A 21287-nucleotide genomic window follows, 5' to 3' on the forward strand; every position below is an offset into this window, starting at 1 on the left:
GCACTTACTACTACGATCCGGTGTAGTATGGACTGCCAGCCTGAAACTTTCACTTTTCTCCCTCGCCCCCAAAGACACTTGCAAGCACAGCCATTCTGTTGAGGTCTGAGGGTATGGAGTACCTCCAAGAAAAATAAGTGGAAGAGTGATCGCTTCATAATATAATGTGCGAGGAAGTGAAGGGTGGGTTAAAGTATATATGAGTGAGGTTAGGTTAAAGTGCTAGTTAGGTTAGGTCAGAAATCTTGTATCAGGAGAATATAATATGCGAGGAGGTGATTCAAGTTTGAGTTAGGGTGCTAGTTAGGTTAGGTGAGGGATCTAACTCACATGAACCAAACTTAACCTTCAAAATGAACACCCATTTTAAGTTCTCTGATAGTGAGGTTTAAGTATTTCTTGTATCACCTTGAATCACCTCCTCACAAATTATATTCTCCTGATACAAGATTTCTGACCTAACCTAACTAACACTCTAACTTAACCTCACTAATACTTTAACCTAAGCTTCAATCCCCTCCTCGAACCTTATATTCCCCTGATATAAGATTTGTAAAAGTTGAAGGCGAAGTAATGCGTTCCCTTTTCCAGCCTGCCCACGAGGCTGTGCAGAGGATGTCGAATACGGGGGATTAAGCCCCCTCTGTTGCAACGGTACTGGGTCCCTCTGTTCCGGTGGAACCCTCTCCCTTACCCGTATAACATAACCATTACCTTGGTTACTCTAGGGATGTACATACCTCACATTCGGCCACAATGGCACCCTGTGGATTCCAGTGAAACCCTGCCAGCCGAGCAAACCTCCTCCTCCCAGGAGCCCAGAAAGGGTTTGTTTGAATAATCGTCCATATAATTCCCACGAGTAGTGCGGAGGTTTCACCTGGGTAGATCCGCTCCCGAAGGAGGGGCCTATAGGGAATTAAGGGTAGTGGATTCTATCTTTGTTTAGTGGTTGTAAACACTCGATCGCTACGCGTTAAGTCTTCTTTTTGCTGGAGGTGTATTCCATACCCCCCGAGGCGAAGGCGATCATGATAGTGCTGGAGAGGAGGGGGGATGGAATACCGCCCAATCTCCAAAAAACCAGATTCTCCGGATTCTTTAAGTCAAAGTTGAACTGAAAATGAAAGGGCGGGGGAGTGAATTGCGTAGGTTGCAAAGAGCAGTGAAGATGTCGAGAGGGGAGATAGTGATAGAAGCAGAGTATAGAGGAGTGGAAGAAGAAATTTGAGCAACGGGGAATGTCGGGGGAAAGGGAGATTCCAATTGTTCCCGCCAACATGGCTCACTCGCATTCACTAAATTCTGCAAAAGCAACAAAAAAACTGACCCCCCTTAACAATTTCTCAAGTGGGGCAAATACGCATGCACAAAATTGCCAAATCGATATAGCTGGTCGGGAATGGGGGCGTATGAAAGATTCATTCAAAAGGAAGATAATTGTTCGTCTTTATCTATTGATCGTTTCAGTTCTGCGGGAGCAGCGCGCAGCAGACGACGGCGACGACTTCGCCTCCGATGAAAAGAACGGCGGCGCCCCATTCCCCACGTTAATGTGTTCCGTTTTCAGCTTCCCAAAGTTCGGTTTCTTTTTTTCCCGCCATGGCCGGTAAGGTGAACGAGAAAAGTTACATCCTGCAGTCGAGCTATAATTTTTCGGAGGACCAGGTGAGAGTCGCAATCTCTGTCGGCGCCGCTCGCTCGATCGCCGCTTTTTTTAGGGCAGCAGCGTCGATTCGAACGAGAATGCCTTCGACGATATGAAACAGTTGATCGCGGTAAATATCGAAGGGTCTTGGTGGTGGATGATGACCGTGTTGCGTTTCAGGAGGAGGAGAACGAGAACAGGTCGAGTCTGCCAAGGGCGAGCTTTAATTTTATTAATTCCATTATTGGAAGCGGAGTCATTGGTGATTCGCGTGGTAAGTTGGACGTTTTGGCTCATTGTCAGCTTTTAGGAATTCCGTACGCGCTCCACCAGTCCGGTTTTGGTTTGGGTCTCCTACTGTTAGTGATGATAGCCTACATTACGGATTACTCTCTGATACTGATGGTGAAGAGCGGACATATCAGTGGAAAGTACAGCTACCAAGGCATCATGGAGGCGGCCTACGGAAGACCCGGCTATATTCTGCTGGGGATTCTACAGGTGGTCTATCCATTGATCGGTGAGCGAGCCGTTTCCACCCGCTCGGCTTAAACTTGAACTTGTAGCGATGGTCTCGTACAACGTCGTCGTCGGAGATACCGTGACCAAGGTCGTTGTGCGTCTAACGGACGCATCCCCCACGTCCATCTTTTCGAAGCGCGAAGTCATCGTCCTGATCTGCACTCTCGCCGTTACTATTCCACTTTGTATGTATCGAAACATAACGAAACTCGCACACATATCATTTACAAGCCTGATCTGCATCGGGACCATTCTTATAACTATCTTCTTCAGGGTTGGATCGATGAGTCTAATAGTGTACGTATCGGCGCTTCCTCGCGGACCACACTCTAACGCTTTATTGCAGGCCCCACCACACAAACGCGTGGAGATTTGCCAACTGGGACATTGTGCCCGCGATGGCAATCATGTCTTTTGGTAAGAGTCTTCTTTTAACCCCCTCCGCCATCTTTATTTTCAATTTTTCCTCGTCTTCCTTACCTGCGCCATCTTGCAGAACTTCAGCTTCTCAATCTTCCTAATCTTGATTTTCATTGAAACCTTGATCTTCCGCTAAAAAGTCGTGTAAAAGAAGGGCGAGAAACTTTTAACTTCACCTTGATCTCACACCTCAAGAGCATTACCACCTTTGAACGGTGAGAAATGTTTGAATTTTGAACGACGACCAAACTTTGGACTTTGACCGACAAGCAAACTTTGAACTTTGAACGGCGACCAATTCTTGAACTTTGATCGGCTAGCAACCTTTACACTACTAAACAAATTCACAGACGATCAATGACACCACACACTGATCCTAAGACCCCACCGCCATTTCGACAAATCGGTCGTTATGACCTGTATTTGGTTTTCGATGTCATGCTGTTAACAATTGACTTCTTTTTTTTGTTAAAGTTACCGTCAAATGACCTTGACGCCAGAAGTTTATTCTTAAAGTCGTAAAAATCAATGTCCTCATTTTTCCCGTCATCTTTCATTTTCAAGGTTAGCAAAGGTTAATGACCCTAAGGTTAAGTGCCCTTGAACTAACCTCTAGCTAAAGCGGAATTGACCATTGAACGTCACCTTGACCTATTTCCAAATGTCAAAGAAGCGGGGTGAGCGGCTAGGTCCATCTTTGAACTTCCCCTGGTCACCAGCCGAGGCCGCGACCTCCGAGGACCTTGAAAATGGAATGAGACATCAAAAAGGAGGTCATTGGATTTTGATGAAATGAGACATGAACCGCCGCGTGACCTTTGAACTTCACCGAGATCTACTTCCTTAAGTCTCCGCCAGGTGGCGAGCGACCTTGAACTGCTCCAGACCCTGTCCTATATGGCTACTGGTACTTATGCTGCTAATAAGCGTTGACCTTGGAAAGTAGGTCGCGGTAAAGCTCAAAGGACAGGCTTTAGTGATAGTATTTAATTTTTGGGGTGTCAAATTACATTTTCAAGGTCAATGGCCCCAATATGTTAAATTACACGTTTGAGGTCATCCCAGGTCAATGACCCCAATTGATGTTGCCTCCATTACACAGTAGATTCGCGGGCACATTCACATCGGCAAGAAAGTCGACCCCCAGGAGGCTATGATTTTTGCCGTCGGGCAGCACCAAGAGTTTTGTCAGGTGAAAGTCTATATGGGCGGCACTATTTTTTGGTGTGTCACATAGGTCAGGGTGAAGTTCAAAGGTCCATTCGGTCATTCATCTCTCTAGGGTGCCACGTGGTAATTTCGTAAAATGAGTCAAAGCCTTATTTTGACCCCTAAACCTCTTTTTCTCTACAAGAATGTCAAAGTGAGAACCAGATCAAGCGATATTTACCCTTCAACTAGTGACCTTTGAAAGTTGTGTACTTTGCATGACTTTGCACTTTACGTACCAATTATAAAGCATTCATGCGGATCGAATAATAGTATGTCATGGACAGCGTATGCTGAGCACTTATGACCAAAGCAAGCGATAGCCATTTAAATCAACTCCATGTATAATTCCATAAGGCTCAATTTTAGTGTTGTCAAAGTTATCTACCTCTCCTCCTGACGAAGAAATTCAAAAGTTGCTAACCGTTCAAAGTGCAAAAGTTTCCCGTCGTTCAAAGTCCAAAGGTTGGTCGCCGTTCAAAGTCCAAAGGTTGGGCGACATTCAAAGTCCAAAGTTTGCTAACCTTTTTCTGTGTTCTGTGGTGGTACATAGAAACTTTAACGATTTTTATTTTTTTGATTTTGATAAGGCATATGCTCGGCTTCGGCGGCTGCGCCGCCTCGCCTCGCCAGTTCAAGTAATCGCAAAACTTGATAATTTTCAGCATTCATGTGCCACCACAACACTTTCCTGATCTACAGTTCCATACAGGAGGCGAACGAGAAGCGCTGGGAGCTCGTGACACACATATCGCTGACAATCAGTCTAGTTATAACAGCCTTATTCGGAATAGTCGGCTACGCCACGTTCACCACCTACGTCCAAGGTGACCTTCTCGAGAACTACTGCTGGGACGACGACCTGATGAACTTCAGCCGTCTTCTCTTCAGCATCACGATCCTCCTAACCTTCCCCATCGAGTGCTTCGTCGTTCGCGACGTCGTCGAGAGCTCGTTCTTCAGGCACGATCCGAACGTACCGATCTCCGACCGAATGCACTACGTATCCACGCTGGTAATCGTCGGCATCAGCTACTTCACCTCCATTGCGACGGACTGCTTCGGGGTCGTGCTCGAGCTGAACGTAAGTTCACTCGTCGCTTACCCGCGCAGTGACGGTTGCTGTTTCAGGGCATTCTTGCGGCGACACCTCTAGCATACGTCCTCCCCGCTCTGTGCTACCTGAGGTTGGAGGAGGGTTACATTTTCTCGAGACGAAAGCTACCGGCCGTCGGGCTCGCGCTGTTCGGCATGGTGGTTACGATCCTGGGAGTGATACTCCTCTGCGCCGACCTCAATGAGGGCGACACGTGCTCGCACGGAAAGGTGATGCCCTACTGCGCGGCGAACTTTACTCTTCGCGTTTAGCTGGGCGATCCATTTTAGATCTAATGCGTCCATTTTGAAAAATCTCTATGTACTCGCTCTTTGAAATATCTTCTTAAGTTAAGCGGAAACCAATTGCATGTGACAACTTGAAAATCGCCAAATAGGTATTTATGTGATACTACCATAAAAAGGGATATTTATAGAAATCGTTGGGTTCTTAGACGCGTATGCACTTAGTAAATGAATTCAGCCATATTTGTTTACCAAATGTGTACATTTATTTTTTACTGTAATTGTTGCGATTCCAAAAAAATTTATCTATCAATTATTAAATGATATTTTAAATGTTGTTGAAGACCATTGACTACTTTCCACAACGCTACAATTTCAGGTACCCGATTCTGCACTGCAATTTGGAACGAAACGCCAGGAAAAAATATGGTTTGCATCAAAATATACTTTTCTCTCATATTGGAGGCTATAATTTGAATTTAAAGTAGACCCATACGATTTTGCCATTTGAAGTTTGAATCGATTTATAAGCTTAACGACCCTTCTACCGCGCAGTTTCTCTGTTCTTGCTTTTGATTTCTACTTTCGGGCTGAGCATAAATGGATTGGGTGGTTTTTTTTTAAATGGAGGGTGTGATTTTTTTTCGTAGGTGCAATCTATCGTCTAGTAGCAGGGGTTAAAATTATTTGGTGGGGGTTTCTTTTTCATTTTAAATAGCGGGAGGGGATATTGTTTAGCTTTCTTGTGTCTTTTCTCTCTAGATTGTGCTATTTCCTAACGTAACTCGGTATGGGTGCGCGCGCATTAGTTTTCATTTTCGGTAAAACGTATCACTTTGCTCCGATATTCCTTGCGTGCATTGGGTGATTAATTGAACGTCTGGAGATAATACAGCATTACAGACCCGCAGATTGGGTGTCGAATTATGTGGAGGGAGTGAAATCCGTTGGTTCTATTGCATGGTCGTAATTTTATATATATAAAGTTCAAAGGGCTGTAACTTTTGATCTAGTAGTCCAATCATGGAACTGTTGGAAATTATGGATTCTACGGGCCAAACTCTATAAGAAAATGTTTTTTCCCGGTCGATCTCAGACAATTTTTTTTCCCGGCCTCAAAAAAAGGCAGTTTATTTACCTTCCTTTTTTACTAAAAATCGACTGCTTCAAAATTTCTCGGGAAAACACTTTTTCTCACTAATTTTGGTGCGTAGAATCCAAAAAGATTCGTACTTTTTCGATCAGACCTCTCAATCAAAAGTTATCGACTAAATACAAATTTATATATATATATATATATATATATATATATATATTATAGGTCTGATCGAAAAAGTACGAATCGTTTTGGATTCTACGCACCAAAATTAGTGAGAAAAAGTGTTTTCCCGAGAAATTTTGGAGCAGTCGATTTTTGGTAAAAAAAGGAAGGTAATACACTGCCTTTTTTGAGGCCGGAAAAAAAAATTGTTTGAGATCGACCGGGAAAAAACATGTTCTTATAGAGTTTGGCCCGTAGAATCCATAATTTCAAACAGTTCCAAGATTGGACTACTAGATCAAAAGTTACAGCCCTTTGAACTTATATATATATATATTTTTAATAAAGAAAAGAGGAAGAAGCAAGGAAACAGAAGCCGAACTAGAACAATTACAAAAAAACAGCAAAATCAACCGATCACCGCCCACAACAAAGACAGAAGAGAAAAAAAACAGCAGAAAAATCCGAAAACACGAAAGAAATTAAAAATATGATGATAACCATTAACAAGAGTATGATAGAAATGAGAAATGACATCAGAAAAGGAATAACGGAAATGAAAGAAGAGTTTAAAAAGGAAATGCAGGAACTGAAGAGGCAAAATCAAAAGAAGGAAGAAAAATGGAACAAAGAAAAACGAGAACTAGCAGAGAGAGTAGACAAACTAGAATGGAGACTGGAAAAAGAGGAAAGGACGAAGCAAAAAAATAATGTTATAATTAAAGGAGAAGGAGCAAATAATATTAAGGAAACAATGAAGGTATTGTTGTGAGCAACATTCTTAAAAAGGGGGCAGTGCAACATTACAGTACAATTGTTGATCACTTTCAGAGTGGGAAAAAGGCAGGCCTTAAGAACTACAAATCCGTGTCTTTACTAAACCATTTATTTATATACTATACATATTGCCTTCCGTACAGTCGCAACATTTCGATCACCAGAAGAGGCTGCAATTAAGACACCGATTAATCGACAAACTTGGCATATTATACCTACTTCATTATCGACAGTTCCGGCATTCCGGGATCGGAGCCCTTCTTGAAACCTACAATTATAGCGAGTTCGGTTAGAACGGTCGAAGACGACTTGACCGAGTACCTTACCCATATAGAGAACGGTGGGTATGAAGGCGTAGTGGAAAACCGTCTTCGATAGCTCGACCACGGAGGACAGTCGTTGCAAGGTATCGTTGGAGAGCATTGCCGAATCGGAAAATTTGGAGAGGTGACAAAAGTTTGGTTATGAAATTGTTTGGTCGCGTTCGATCAGCGGTCACCAGTGGCGTAGACGTAGAGCGACAAGACGAAACCAGTCGAGAAATTATTCTGTTGCTTTGAATTTTTTAATTCTTTACCTTACTCAGCTTCATACGGGTCCTTTTCTTCAAGTTATCTCCATTCTTTTCAAATTCGACAGTCGTATTTTTCCATTCTTTTGTTTCTTAAAGTTCAAGTTTCAAGATTTTTCCTTTTCTTCAAATCCATTTCTCGGATTCTTCTGTTCTTCAAATTGTTAGTGTCAAATTTCCTAGATGCGTAAGATATCTTTAAGATTTATAACCGAATCTTCATTTTTTAGATCTTCAAATGTTTATCAAAAATTGTCATTATCAAGTGATTTTTGACCAATATTCTTCAAATCTTCTTCCAGTTCATCTTCGTCATATTTCTGAATTTTCGAATTTGAAGGCTATTCTCAAATCTGCATCAAAAAACTGTTATCAAGACAGTTCTCTATATATCTCCTACAAGTCTTCAAACTTTCTTTTCTCTATAAGCCTTCTTCGAGTGATCCTCAAGTGCCTTTTGCGCATTTTTTCAATATACTTCAAATCTTCTTCCACATTCTTCAGCTATATCGCCGATTCTTTGAGATTTTGACCTACACAATTCATATCGTCTAGAAAATTGAAAAACGCACTCGTGTGTCAAAAATTATATTATAGCGCTTTCTGTCTTTAGACACAAGTTTCTTCTATTTTCTGATCTTCACATTTTTGAATCTTCAAATACTTACACTATAAATTATCTCGACCATTCTTCGTTTCTGTTTTTGGCAAATTTAAAAGAAAGTACGAAGAGAGGGGGAGGATTATCGATTATGTATTTGTAAATAATGAAAAAGACTCGTTACTACGTATCCGTTTGGCTATAGGCTGCGTCCAGGGCCACAGAGACGTCCGCTTGCACGTCGCTGTCGCGTAGCTTTGTCTCCCGCAACATCGTCATGATCTGCAATTACAACCGCGACTAACGCAACGGCCGGCGTCGCAACGCGTCTTACCTGCGGCGAGTACTGCTCCACGGCATCCAGTAAAGTTTCGGGATAGTTCGGCGAATAGTAGCGCACGATCTCCTCCGGGAAGCACGCGTTGATTATCGTAATGTATTCCATCAGCCTCGAGCCGGGCTCGGCCTGTATTTCCTGAACCTTCTTTAGTCCGCCGCTGGTGACGAATAGGCGACGCGCCTTCGGGTCGTTCGGTAACACCTGAAGCACCACATCATTTCCATGGGTTTTTAATTTCAAATCCGAACCTTCTAGAACGTTATCGAGTCGCCAGAAAGTTACAAAAAATTTTGTAGGCGGCGCACGGATCGGGTGTGGAGGATACGCATTTTCGGTCCCTCGAAGCTTAATTAAAAGTTATACGGGATAAATCGAAATTTTCGTACGCAAAAACCGAAGAAAAAATTGTCAAAAATCGATGGCCTTGGGGATTTCAAAAATACCCCCATCGCCTTATACAAAAATGCTCGGTTTTCGCTGTACGGGTAAATGTTCGTTTTTTAAAATTTTGTGACCGTTTTTTTGGGGTGTCAAAAAATTGATACAGTCTAAAAATCGCATTAATTTTTAAATGTCCGGAAATTGAAGGCAGTTTGACGCTCTGTCTTAAAATGCGAACCTACAAGAAGGGATTTACTAAGGAAAAGCTTGGCACGATATTGGTCCTTTTTTGAGCCGAATCGAATTGCGGTTCGTTTGTTTTCGCTTTAACAACAGTCAAGTAAATAGAACCTACCTTGCTAAACTGCCCCAGCACGTACTTGAGGATGTTAATAGGAGCGACGTACAGTAACGGCTCGAGGGCGCTGAGCATGATGCACTTCTGCAAGCACTGCTTCAAGGTGGTCTTGCATTTGTACTTGAGATCCTCAGACGACGTGTTCGCCAAGTAGAAGTTGAGCAGAAGAGGGAACGCATTTGCGATACCAATCGCCTTGGCGTGCTCCGGGCTGTGCTTGCCAATCTGTCCGAGTGTCCATACCGTGACCGCCTGGGTGGCGTCGTCGCTGCTCGCTCTCAAAATGCCCGTCAGCGCGTCCACTCCGTTGCAGCCCAATACGGACATGGCCAACTGGTCGCTGTGACCCGCGATGTACCCCACCGCGGTAATGCAGGGCACCTTCGATTCCTCGGACTGATGATGCAAGGCCTCCATTAGGGCCCCGATGCCGCCGGTGTTTACGACGAGCTGCGTCAATTCGAGCGAGTGCTTAACGATGTCGCGCACGAGCGAGGCGGCGTTCCGACGCACGACCGGGCACGCGTGCGACATGTGGATGAGCACGCTCGGGAAAATCTCGGCCTCGACGACGACCTCGGCCAAATCGTTGCTGTGCGTCGCGATGCAACTCAACGCGTGCAACACGTTGCGCTTCAATTTCTCGTCTTGATTGCCGAGGTTTCGCACCAGGTGGGGCACGGCGCCGGCGTCCACGACGTTCTGCGCCAAATCCACGCCGTGCTTGGCAACGTCGGCGATGGCGCTCACCGAGACTTGCTTGATCGTTAACTCCGGCTCTTGCAAGCACAGGATCACCAAGGGGACCGCGCCTATGTCGACCACGTTTTGCGCTAACGCCAGACTGTGACGCGCAATGTGCCCGATGGCCCATACCGCCCCCTGCTTCACCTGCAATGGGTCGTTAGTGCACATTAGCCAAATAGTGACAGTAACCATCGGTTCAAAATCCTCAAGGCACAACACCAACGCCTCCAGTCCCCCCGAGCTCACCACCACGCTCGCAATCTCCTCGTTGTGCCCCGTCAACGAGCGGATCACAAAGAGAACAGCCCGCTTGTAGTACTTCTACAACATTGCGCTAGTGCAAGATCTGCAGTTACCACTTACATTCTGCCTTTCGATGTCGCGCAGCAGCAACGGCAGACAGTTGCGGTTGATGACCTGCTTGGCGAGCCGGACATCGCAGTGTACCATGCGTCCGATCGCGATCGCCGCGCATTGCTGAATTTGCACGCAGGTGTCCGAGAGCAGCGACTGGAGCAGCTCTGAAATGCACGTAAGGGGCCGTTAGTCGCGATTTCGGGAACAAACCGAGCGCGCCCGCCTGTCTGAGGTACTCGACGTTCTGAGACCGAAGCGCCAGCTCTCCGACCGTTTGCACGAAGCTGATCCTCGCCTTTTGGTACTGATCGAAAACTTGAAAGATCGATCTCGCTGTCATTTTTAATGTCGACGAATTCGAGGGCACTTCGATCGGTGGAAATTTCACTCCAATTGTTGTAAATCATTACTTATACCTCCATTTCCACTCTTCTCCCCCGCCTGTCTGCTCCTCCCTTATTCGCCAATTGATTCCCTCTAACAAAATCTCAGAAATATTAGTCTTGGCTTGCTACGATCCCTAGGTATACGTTCCAGAAGACAATATCTTCATGCTCTCCTTTTCCTTTACCGTATTCTCTCCCCTTCTCGCTCTCTCATTCGTTTCCTCCAAACGTAGTTGCTTGGCTTCAATTGTCGCTTATTTTACTTGCAACTTTTCTTCAGCCATTCGTACGCCTTTCTCTCTCGTTTTTTCTTCCTCTGTCGCTATTTCTCTTCTTCCCCCCCCCCTTTCACTTTTCTCCGCCGCCCCCAAAATGACTTGCAAGCAGAGCGATTCTGTGGGTGACTGTAGTACCAGGGGTTTGAAGGTACCCCCCCCCCCCCNACCGTTTGGGAGCGTGTAGGTGGTGCGTAGGGGAGTATTTTGATATAGGACACTTGGGGTCGGAAATCTAAAATAAGGGTGCCAGAGCAAAATTTACCTTCTGGAATTTCGCGCCTGTAGGTAGGCAACCCAACCGGCCGGCGGTGCACACGGAGCGATCTCAGGCGGCGATGTGTGGCTGACACTTGATCAGAATTTTGTTTAAACCCACGAAATCCAGTCTGCAACGACGCGTATCAAGTGAATAAACACTATGGCACGTTTTACTAACACGGAATACGCGGACATGCACTTCATGTACGGATTGGCAAATGGAAACGCACGAGCTGCACGACGAGCGTACGCTGAGCGGTATCCAAACCGTCAGTTACCCTGCAGACAGGTCTTTCAAGAAGTTCACTTCCGACTGTGCGAGACAGGGCAATTGCAGGTAAGCTGACGGGAGGCTTAACTTTACACACAGATTCGTGATGCACATCGATACTTGGGTCATTTAAGCACCCATTTCGAAAAGTTTGTTTGTTTACACCGACATCCTCCTATTTCGCAGCCCACTAGCGCCCGTGATCGCGATCGCCCGTTGGTAAATGCCTTAGAGGAGGATGTGTTGGAACGTTTCGAGGCAAACCCGCGTACTAGCATTCCGTGTATATAAAGTTCAAAGGGCTGTAACTTTTTATCTAGTAGTCCAATCTTGGAACTGTTTGAAATTATGGATTCTACGGGCCAAACTCTATAAGAAAATGTTTTTTTCCCGGTCGATCTCAGACAATTTTTTTTCCCGGCTTCAAAAAAAGGCAGTGTTATACCTTCCTTTTTTTCCAAAAATCGACTGCTCCAAAATTTCTCGGGAAAACACTTTTTCTCACTAATTTTGGTGCGTAGAATCCAAAACGATTTGTACTTTTTCGAGCAGACGTCTCAATCAAAAGTTATGGACTAAATACAAATTTCGAATATATATATATATATATATATACATAAAGTTCAAAGGGCTGTAACTTTTGATCTAGTAGTCCAATCTTGGAACTGTTTGAAATTATGGATTCTACGGGACAAACTCTATAAGAAAATGTTTTTACCCGGTCGCTCAGACAATTTTTTTCCGGCCTCAAAAAAGGCAGTGTATTACCTTCCTTTTTTACCAATAATCGGCTGCTCCAAAATTTCTCTGGAAAACACTTTTTCTAACTAATTTTGGTGCGTAGAATCCAAAACGATTCGTACTTTATCGATCAGACCTCTCAATCCAAAGTTATGGACTAAATACAAATTTCGACAAAATATATTATATATATATATTATATATATAATCCATGCTTCAAATAAGTCTTCAAGGTTTTAAATCTTGGAGTCGTCTGTGAGGCTTCTACTGGGTAATTCTCACAAGTTGGCAACCCTGCGTCTCTGTATTTTTTTATAACCTCAAATACACATTTCGACCTTACACAAAGAAAATGCCAAGAGCGGCACCCAAAGACCAGTAACACGATGAACCTCTCACTCCTCGTCTTCGTAATAAATCTATTTTTAGTGAACGCGGAGAAAAGCGTCGTAATTGTCGGCGCTGGGGCGTCGGGAATCGCCGCGGCGTCCTTGCTCGCCGAGAGCGGCGTCAGTTTCACCATTCTCGAGGCGGAGGACCGCATCGGCGGACGGATCTTTAGCGCGCGGTTCGGCGAGTCGAAAGTGGACCTGGGCGCCCAATGGAGTCACGGAGAGCAGAAGAATACGATGTACGATCTCATTCGAGATCTCGATCTGGTGAAGCCGAGCGAGTTTAGGAAGAACCTGTATTACTCGGGCGAGGTGTTTGACGTAGCGCTCGCGGATGAGTTGTACCGGCTGTGCAAGGGGATATTTTTGAAGGGCGTTCCGGTCGAGGATGTGTCGGTCGGGCGGTTTGTCGAGGAGAGATTTCGCGAGGTTGTCGAGGCGAAGTATGGCCTCGGCGAGAACGTTACCCGGTTGGCAGGGGAAGTTCTCGACACTTTCATGCACGATGTTTTGGTGCAACGAGGGGCACAGTCTTGGTACGATATATCAATGCGTAACGACTATGATCGCCTGAAGGGTCAGGCGTACTTAGATTGGAAAGGTCGTGGTCACGGTATTATTCTGGACGTTATGATGAAACGGTACCCCAACACCTCGGAGCAGCTGCCAATTGCCGAGAACATAATTTTCAACCAAGAAGTGAGCAAAATTCACTGGAACGGGCCCCCATCCATTCGGTGTGTCGACGGTTCCCAATACTTCGCAAACCATATCATTTTCACCCCGTCCTTGGGCGTTTTAAAGCACGGCCATCGGGAGCTATTTCAACCGGCACTCCCTTCTGCTAAAATTGACGCAATAAACTCGCTGGGAATAGCGTCCGTTTTGAAGGTAATATTGGAATTCACCCACCGGTGGTGGGATGTGGACGATTTCAAGACCGCCACTCTGTGTTGGGCCACCGCCGACTTGGAGCAACTGGCACGGGAATTTCCAAAGGGTCCCATCAAGGTAGTACGGTCGCAAATGTAGATATACTACGAAATTTGATCCGGCTCAAAGGACCAACATCTTGTAGTATATTTACATCGGCGCCACTCTCTGCGTGATCTCAAAAGTGTGAGTTTCAGCATAACAGGTCGTGGCTGGAAAATTTGTGCGAGTTTTACGCCCTCGACGAGAACCCGAACGTGCTGGCCGCCTGGTTTACCGGCGAGTTCGTGCCCGACATCGAACTGCTGCCCGACGATACGATTATCGACGGGCTTACGTTCGCGCTTCGCAAATTTTTCCGACGGAAGTACGAAATAAGCCCGCCCGTTCGTCTTCTACGGTTCGCTCGACCCTAATACGTGTCGACCTTGACTTTCACTTTGCCCTAGGAGCAACTGGAACTCGAATCGTCACTTCCGAGGGGTGTACTCGTACGAAACGCTCGAGTCTCGTCGATTGAACGGGTCGGCCGCATCAGTCCTATCAATGCCTTTAACGTTGGAAAGCGGCGAAGTATCACTTTTGTTTGCGGGTGAGGCCACCAGTCCTACGCATTATGCCACCGTGCACGGTGCGATCGAGGCCGGGTACCGTGAGGCCCGAAGGATCATTCAATTAGATCTGTAGGCGGAGATTTGTATTTATTAGTTATTAAGTAATAAAAGCAAGTGTCCCGTTTGATTTCTGTTTATAATGATAGACGGCCCCCTTGGTCTTCGTTGACCAATTCGTCACTTCCACTTTGCGCAATATGTCCTCTGGATTTACAGCAGCCTCACTAAATCTCTCCTCGTCGTCGCTCTGACTAGAGGAGGGAGCAACAGTGACTCTCTTAGGCTTCGTTTTGCTTAGCTTCAGCCGTTTTGGCGAGTTTTTAAACAATTTTACGCCGCCTTTCTTGGAGCTTGGCCAGATGGGGCCACCGGTCTTGGTGGTAAGTCGCTTTTCTAACTCTTTGTCTAACATCTGCGACAGTTTCTTCGCGACGTGAGCTTGAAACTGAGGTGTAACACCCAAGGTGTCGAATTGGTCGGCGTCGTCCCATCGACGCCTTAGAGACGGTTCAGTAGCCTTATCGATTGGACCCTCTGCAAGTATATTTTAACGCACGTTAGCATCGGAACATTGCTTTTCACCTTGTCCGTTGCTGAAGATCAAGTCGGTCATAAACTCTGGGTCGAGAGCTGCTCGTATCATTCGTTCGCTTTCCTCGTCACTGCCACTGCTATCCATTTCCTCATAATTTGAAAAATCTCAGTCCTCAGGATTTGTTATTTGAGGTTATGTTTATCATAGACATATGTCACATATGAGAGTTAAGACGTCTATGGTATCTATACGTCATGACAATAATAATGTACAGGTCGACTTAAAAGTTGGGACACAACCAAATTGATCACTGAACATTAGATGCTAATATTAGGTGCGATTTTAGCAAAATACAGGGATTACTGCTGGTAAGTTAGAAATCCGTCGACGTGGTGAATAGTTAGTGGGATACAGAGTAGGGAAGTGATATACTAAAACAATACTGGACAAATCGTAAGCTAATTGTTGTAAATGTACATTTTGATTGCTGTATAGAATATCAGAGGTTATGTGGAAAGAGCGCGCGCGTGCATAAACAATCCGTAATCGCTGCAGCAGATAAATAGTTTGAGATGCCCCAACCTTAACAACGTCCTGTGAATATGATTGTCGATACGAAGCACCCTATACATCATGTAGGTTACACAAGCTGCCAACAGAAATCTGGTGGGATTACAGAAAAGAGAAAGAGAGCGAAGATGAGACGGATGGAAATTCTCAGAAGACCACATGTGTTTACCATTTCAAACACCTGCAGTCCACTTTTTTCTTAGAAATGCGTGAAATGCAGGGAATGAGCGATTTTCGGGTGGTTTTTAGGGGTATTAGCAGATCAAATTACCGCGTGGCTTGGGTTGGTCAAATAAATAGGATTTAACATGTGTGTTCATGGTCTTTTGTCTTGTAACCGGCTGAAGTGTAAAGTACGGCTTGTCTTGAAATATTTTGTGATACCTTAATCATTACTGTGTGCTTTTGCTTTGTAATATCAGGTGAGCTATTTGCTTTATTCAATTAATCTATAAATGTGTGTTACTTGAATGTAGATGGTAACCCTTTACTTATGTATTTACTGAATTCAATCACATATATTCAAAACAAGGCAGATTCACCAAAAGATTGAAATCGCAAATCGATATCAATGAGTCTAAACATCAGATCACAATTAAGATATGGCCAATCCTAAACAAACCAAATAGCTGGAAAACTTAACAGTGAAACTTCCACATACAAATTGATTCAATTCAACACTTCCTACCGTTAAATTATAAGCAGCTGATGGCAAAATGAATAATTACCATTAAAACTAAGTGCATTACCTTTTGTTACGGTTACAGCACAAAACTACGAAACTTGAATTTGAAAATTAAAGCAAAATTCAAATTTGTAATAACCTATCAATAACAATAGATGCCGATTATTTTTGCGAAAAAGGAATATGCTATGAGTTCTGCAAGAAATTATCTGGCAGTACTTGGTGGTTGTGACTATAACAATAATTGCGTATGTTTAACACCCAATTGATAGAATGCATGTTTACTATTAATGTATCTTTTTGCCTCTAATAAATGGCATTAGTTATTACAAATACTAAAATCACCTGACTAGGATACGAAAGGAAAGATCTCTCCTCTCCGACTTCTTATCGACGTCGGTTATAATTCCTTATATCTCGAGAACACAATGTCGGGCGTGGAGATTTCCGCACGAGGGACCAGTCACCTATCCCAGGGGTGCGGTATGGATATTCACTAATCTTCACATTATACGCCAGGTGAAATTGCTATTCAACGTTTAAATGTAAGGGGAGTTAAAACCCGATTTGTTTTCAGTCACTTTCCAACCCAGACGGAATCTTTCTAATCACCCTATACGCTTAACAAATAAAGTTGGCAACGTACCGTTACTTTTGTCTTGTTGACGGTTGGCACTACCATTTGTTACACTTTTCATAACCTCAATCGTGTGTTTACTTGCATTTGTAATTTAAATAATTGTAGCTTGTTAAATGGCGATAAGGACATTTGGTGATAAGCCCATAAGCTTCCAACTTGAAGAGAATGGCGAATTTTATTGCGTGGGCTCCGAGGTAAGTACCGAACACCTTCCGTATACCGTGCATTACAAGCTTCCTCCAAGGTGGGCAACTATCTGCGATTGTTCCGGGGCTCACTCTACAAGCGTTACCCCGGCATGTACCGGAGGACAATTACCAACGAAGAACGCAAGAAACTGATCGATATCGGGCTGAGTCAACACGTACTGGCCAGTAGCGTTTCTTTGCTGAGGTCCTCCGAGGTCGAGGACATCATCGACGGGAACGACGAGAAGTAAGCCGGTACGATTGCACCTCGGTCACTTATTTTCGTCGACAGGTACAAGGCGGTGTCGGTGCACACCTCGGACCCGCCTCTTCCGCGCGAAGGCAAAGCGAAAAAGTCGATACAGTGGGTGCCCTCGTTGCCCAACTCCAGTCACCTGGACGCCGTACCCCAGGCGACGCCCATAAATCGCAATCGGGTCTCGAATAAGAAGGTACGGACCTTCCCGTTCTGTTTCGATGATACCGATCCGCAAGCAAACGTGGAGAACTCGGTTAAAGGTGAACTGCTTGTGCCGATACGTTTGGATATGGAAATCGAAGGGCAGAAGTTGCGGGACACGTTCACTTGGAACAAGAATGGTAATTGACGCTTTTTTCCCCCCCTTTCCTCACCACCTAATCTAATACCCCCTATCAAACTAAAATTCCCTATAACGCTCAGGGTACTTGATTGAAAATGGTAAGGGGTCTAATGTATGTACTGAGAGGGGGGGGGGGGTATTCCAGACCTTCCGGTGCTACATTCCCCACAGTCCTTCTTAGGAGAAGATCATTTTCTCCACACAAAAATCATGAGACTCCTCAAGACTAACCGTTTTGTGGCAGATATGGTGACCAGGGGGGGTCTAAGACCCCCTAGCAAACTAAAATTCCCTGTAACACTCAGGGTGCTTGCTTGAAAATAAAAAAAAACTCCCCAAGATTAAACGATTTGTGGCAGATATGGTGACCAGGGGGGATCTTAAGACCCCCTAGCAAACTAAAATTCCCTATAACACTCAGGGTGCTTGATTGAAAATTAAAAAAATCATGAGACTCCCCAAGACTAAACGACTTGTGGCAGATATGGTGACCAGGGGGGATCTAAGACCCCCTAGCAGACTAAAATTCCCCATAACACTCAGGGTGCTTGCTTGAAAATAAAAAAAATCATGAAACTCCCCAAGACTAAACGATTTGTGGCAGATATGGTGACCAGGGGGGATCTAAGACCCCCTAGCAAACTAAAATTCCCTATAACACTCGGGGTGCTTGATTGTAATTAAAAAAATCATGAGACTCCCCAAGACTAAAAGATTTGTGGCAGATATGGTGACCAGGGGGGATCTAAGACCCCCTAGCAAACTAAAATTCCCTATAACACTCAGGGTGTTTTATTGAAAATGGTCTAAATGTGTCTCCTGGGGGGTATTCCATTACCCATTGGGTTCCATAGTTCGATTACAATGTCATTTTCAGAAAGCATGATCGCACCCGAGCAATTCGCCGAGGTGCTCTGCGACGATTTGGATTTGAACCCTTTGACATTCGTACCCGCGATCGCGCAGTCCATCCGCCAGCAGTTGGAGGCGTTTCCCGCCGAGTCGACGGGAATTATGGAGGAATCGTGCGACCAGCGTGTCATTATCAAATTGAATATACACGTGGGGAACACCTCGCTCGTCGATCAGGTACTTCGCCTTCCGAGAGCGTGACGATTTTCTCAACGTTCTTATAGGTCGAATGGGACATGTCGGAGAGGGACAACAATCCGGAACAGTTCGCGTTGAAACTTTGCTCCGAGCTGGGATTGGGCGGCGAGTTCGTGACCGCCATCGCCTATTCCGTACGCGGTCAGTTATCGTGGCACCAGCGCACCTATGCGTTTAGCGAGGCGCCGCTTTCGACCATTGAGGTTTGCGCTAATCCGTATGGGCAATCACTGACGCATTTGTTGTTGATTAGGTACCGTTTCGGGCCGCGAGCGAGTCGGACCAATGGGCTCCATTCTTGGAGACGCTAACGGACGCCGAAATGGAGAAGAAAATCCGGGATCAAGACAGGAACACGCGTAGAATTCGTCGTCTTGCCAATACTACGCCTGGATGGTAAATGCATTGGTGTAATTATGTGGTAGATAGGCTGCATGTAAGGAATTGTACTTAAGAACGATCGTTGCTTGTTGCATTTTTGAGAGTAGTGTAATTACGTAAAATTGATTGATCGAGTAGGTACATAACGTTTGAGGTTTGTTTCAGGAAAGCTGTCCATTGTACATAACCAAAGGTCTAACCATCATTGTAGACAAATTACTAATTAATTCCGCTACTATACTGTAGCCATGCTTTAGTACAAATCATGCATTCACTTTCATTTTTTTATATTTGATTCATACTGTAAGTGCTAGTTTCATGCGATGTTCAACCTATGAGTGTATTCAAGTATTGTAATCCAATAAAGTTAGTATTATCAGGATTCTATCGAATTCCCCCCCCCCCCACACACACGTTAAACTCCGCCTATTTATCAAAGGACTATGCCTGCCTTATACAAGAACATGCCCGGATTGTGCAGTGCTTTAAGTGCCAAAAACTTGGGCATAACGCTTTCGACTGCCATAGTCAACTTCAACGGTTACGCTCTTTACTGCCTGGTAAGAAGGGGCTCTAATACGTCCAAATGGATGTTATAGGTAGGTATTTAAATTAGAAGCACTTGTCATTCATCGTCCACCCTGTATATTTTAATCTAGAAAAATAGTAAGTATAATAAATTCTCAATTTTCAAAAACAACACAAGGGATGATGTTTTATAATTCAACTGATTCCCTTTTTTCTCAAGAGGGAAATAATGTACAGAGTGTTCAATTTTCGACACTTTTCTAGGGTGTCTCCGTTATCAAAAAAATAATATAGGCAAATCAAATCAAAATATTCCCTCGCTTAAGAGATACGGGGGGAATAAAAGGGGTATTTAAAAGAGACAGAAAATTGATTTTAATAACCCGCTGTTTTCAAAATAAGTACAAAGGGCCAGCCAAAAAGTTATCGGTTCTGACCTCATTTTTTTGACCTTGTATATTTTAATCTAAAAAGATACCAAAAACACCTAAACTAAAAAATTCAAAAAAGTTTAATATTGTTTCAAAAAGAGTAAACAAAGATTTTAGAAAATTCACTTTTTTCTGTATTTTTTTGAATCACTTAAATTATTTTCAAATGTCATCCCTAGTACGTGTTACATTTTTGAAAAGAGACTTTAATATCCTACATTTTTAGATTAAAATATACAGGGTGTTCCATTCAAAAAAATGAGGTTAGGTCCAATCTCTTTTTTACCTGACCCCGTATATTTATTTTAAAAATCTTAAAAGTGTTTTCCCGAGAAATTTTGGTGCAGTCGATTTTTTTGAGCCCCGAAAAAAAAATGTCTCAGATCGAACAGGAAAAAAATTTTCTTATAGAATGTGGCCTGTAGAATCCATAATTTCAAACAGTTCCAAGATTGGGCTACTAGTTCAAAAGTTACAGCCCTTTGAAATTTCTTTCGAAATTGGTTTCTAGTCCATAACTTTTGATTGAGAAGTCCGATCGAAAAAGTACGAATTGTTTTGGATTCTACGGACCAAAATTAATAAGAAAAAGTGTTTTCCCGAGAAATTTTGGTGCAGTCGATTTTTGGTAAAAAAGGAAGGTTATACACTGCCTTTTTTTTGAGCCCCGAAAAAAAAATTGTCTCAGATCGACCCGGAAAAAAAATTTTCTTATAGAATGTGGCCTGTAGAATCCATAATTTCAAACAGTTCCAAGATGGGGCTACTAGTTCAAAAGTTACAGCCCTTTGAATTTTCTTTCGAAATTGGTTTCTAGTCTATAACTTTTGATTGAGAAGTTTGATCGAAAAAGTACGAATTGTTTTGGATTCTACGCACCAAAATTAATAAGAAAAAGTGTTTTCCCGAGACATTTTGGTGCAGTCGATTTTTGGCAAAAAGGAAGGTAATACACTGCCTTTTTTTGAGGCGCGAAAAAAAAATTGTCTCAGATCGGTCCGGAAAAAAATTTTTCTTATAGAATGTGGCCTGTAGAATCCATAATTTCAAACAGTTCCAAGATTGGGCTACTAGTTCAAAAGTTACAGCCCTTTGAATTTTTTTTCGAAATTGTTTTCTAGTCTATAACTTTTGATTGAGAAGTCTAATCGAAAAAGTACGAATTGTTTTGGATTCTACGCACCAAAATTAATAAGAAAAAGTGTTTTTCC

At 43.8% G+C, this 21287-nt stretch overlaps 5 protein-coding genes across 10 annotated transcripts; 3 read left to right on the forward strand and 2 right to left on the reverse strand.

Moving 5' to 3' along the window:
• Window positions 1-1467: 1467 nt before the first annotated feature.
• LOC116160860 (putative sodium-coupled neutral amino acid transporter 11) lies at window positions 1468-5428 on the forward strand. Of its 2 annotated transcripts, XM_031473996.1 has the most exons (8): window positions 1468-1668; window positions 1722-1778; window positions 1829-1910; window positions 1959-2168; window positions 2215-2467; window positions 2517-2587; window positions 4465-4883; window positions 4931-5428. In XM_031473996.1, exons 1-8 carry the CDS (start codon window positions 1603-1605, stop codon window positions 5165-5167), a joined length of 1395 nt encoding a protein of 464 aa, XP_031329856.1. In that variant the 5' UTR covers window positions 1468-1602; the 3' UTR covers window positions 5168-5428. The 2 variants fall into 2 exon arrangements, with proteins under 2 accessions (XP_031329856.1, XP_031329855.1); XM_031473995.1 differs by having other exon boundaries at window positions 1829-2168.
• Window positions 5429-7645: 2217 nt separating this feature from the next.
• Window positions 7646-10873, reverse strand: LOC116162430 (sperm-associated antigen 6-like). Of its 3 annotated transcripts, none has more exons than XM_031476047.1 (6): window positions 10744-10873; window positions 10540-10697; window positions 10366-10497; window positions 9427-10320; window positions 8685-8891; window positions 7646-8632 (listed from the first exon to the last, which is right to left on the reverse strand). In XM_031476047.1, the coding sequence occupies exons 1-6, from the start codon at window positions 10871-10873 to the stop codon at window positions 8534-8536; spliced, it is 1620 nt and encodes a 539-aa protein (XP_031331907.1). In that variant the 3' UTR covers window positions 7646-8533. The 3 variants fall into 3 exon arrangements, with proteins under 3 accessions (XP_031331907.1, XP_031331908.1, XP_031331905.1); XM_031476048.1 differs by adding an exon at window positions 8939-9035 and having other exon boundaries at window positions 10540-10863; XM_031476045.1 differs by having other exon boundaries at window positions 7646-8891.
• Window positions 10874-12736: 1863 nt separating this feature from the next.
• Window positions 12737-14533, forward strand: LOC116161832 (spermine oxidase-like). 2 transcript variants are annotated; one of them, XM_031475304.1, is made up of 4 exons: window positions 12737-12845; window positions 12897-13870; window positions 13990-14192; window positions 14242-14533. In XM_031475304.1, coding segments are annotated over exons 1-4 (1416 nt in total). In that variant the 5' UTR covers window positions 12737-12844; the 3' UTR covers window positions 14480-14533. The 2 variants fall into 2 exon arrangements, with proteins under 2 accessions (XP_031331164.1, XP_031331163.1); XM_031475303.1 differs by lacking the exon at window positions 12737-12845 and having other exon boundaries at window positions 12853-13870.
• LOC116161833 (protein CUSTOS-like) lies at window positions 14477-15170 on the reverse strand. Its single transcript, XM_031475305.1, has 2 exons — window positions 14989-15170; window positions 14477-14940 (listed from the first exon to the last, which is right to left on the reverse strand). The coding sequence occupies exons 1-2, from the start codon at window positions 15083-15085 to the stop codon at window positions 14504-14506; spliced, it is 534 nt and encodes a 177-aa protein (XP_031331165.1). The 5' UTR covers window positions 15086-15170; the 3' UTR covers window positions 14477-14503.
• Window positions 15171-16870: 1700 nt separating this feature from the next.
• On the forward strand, window positions 16871-19499 carry LOC116162141 (SWI/SNF-related matrix-associated actin-dependent regulator of chromatin subfamily B member 1-like). 2 transcript variants are annotated; one of them, XM_031475679.1, is made up of 7 exons: window positions 16871-17030; window positions 17081-17271; window positions 17317-17624; window positions 18504-18715; window positions 18763-18939; window positions 18990-19132; window positions 19283-19499. In XM_031475679.1, the coding sequence occupies exons 1-7, from the start codon at window positions 16950-16952 to the stop codon at window positions 19302-19304; spliced, it is 1134 nt and encodes a 377-aa protein (XP_031331539.1). In that variant the 5' UTR covers window positions 16871-16949; the 3' UTR covers window positions 19305-19499. The 2 variants fall into 2 exon arrangements, with proteins under 2 accessions (XP_031331539.1, XP_031331540.1); XM_031475680.1 differs by having other exon boundaries at window positions 18990-19499.
• Window positions 19500-21287: the final 1788 nt, after the last annotated feature.

This window comes from Photinus pyralis, unplaced genomic scaffold (assembly GCF_008802855.1).
Source record: "Photinus pyralis isolate 1611_PpyrPB1 unplaced genomic scaffold, Ppyr1.3 Ppyr1.4_LG10, whole genome shotgun sequence".
Lineage (NCBI taxonomy): Eukaryota > Metazoa > Arthropoda > Insecta > Coleoptera > Lampyridae > Photinus > Photinus pyralis.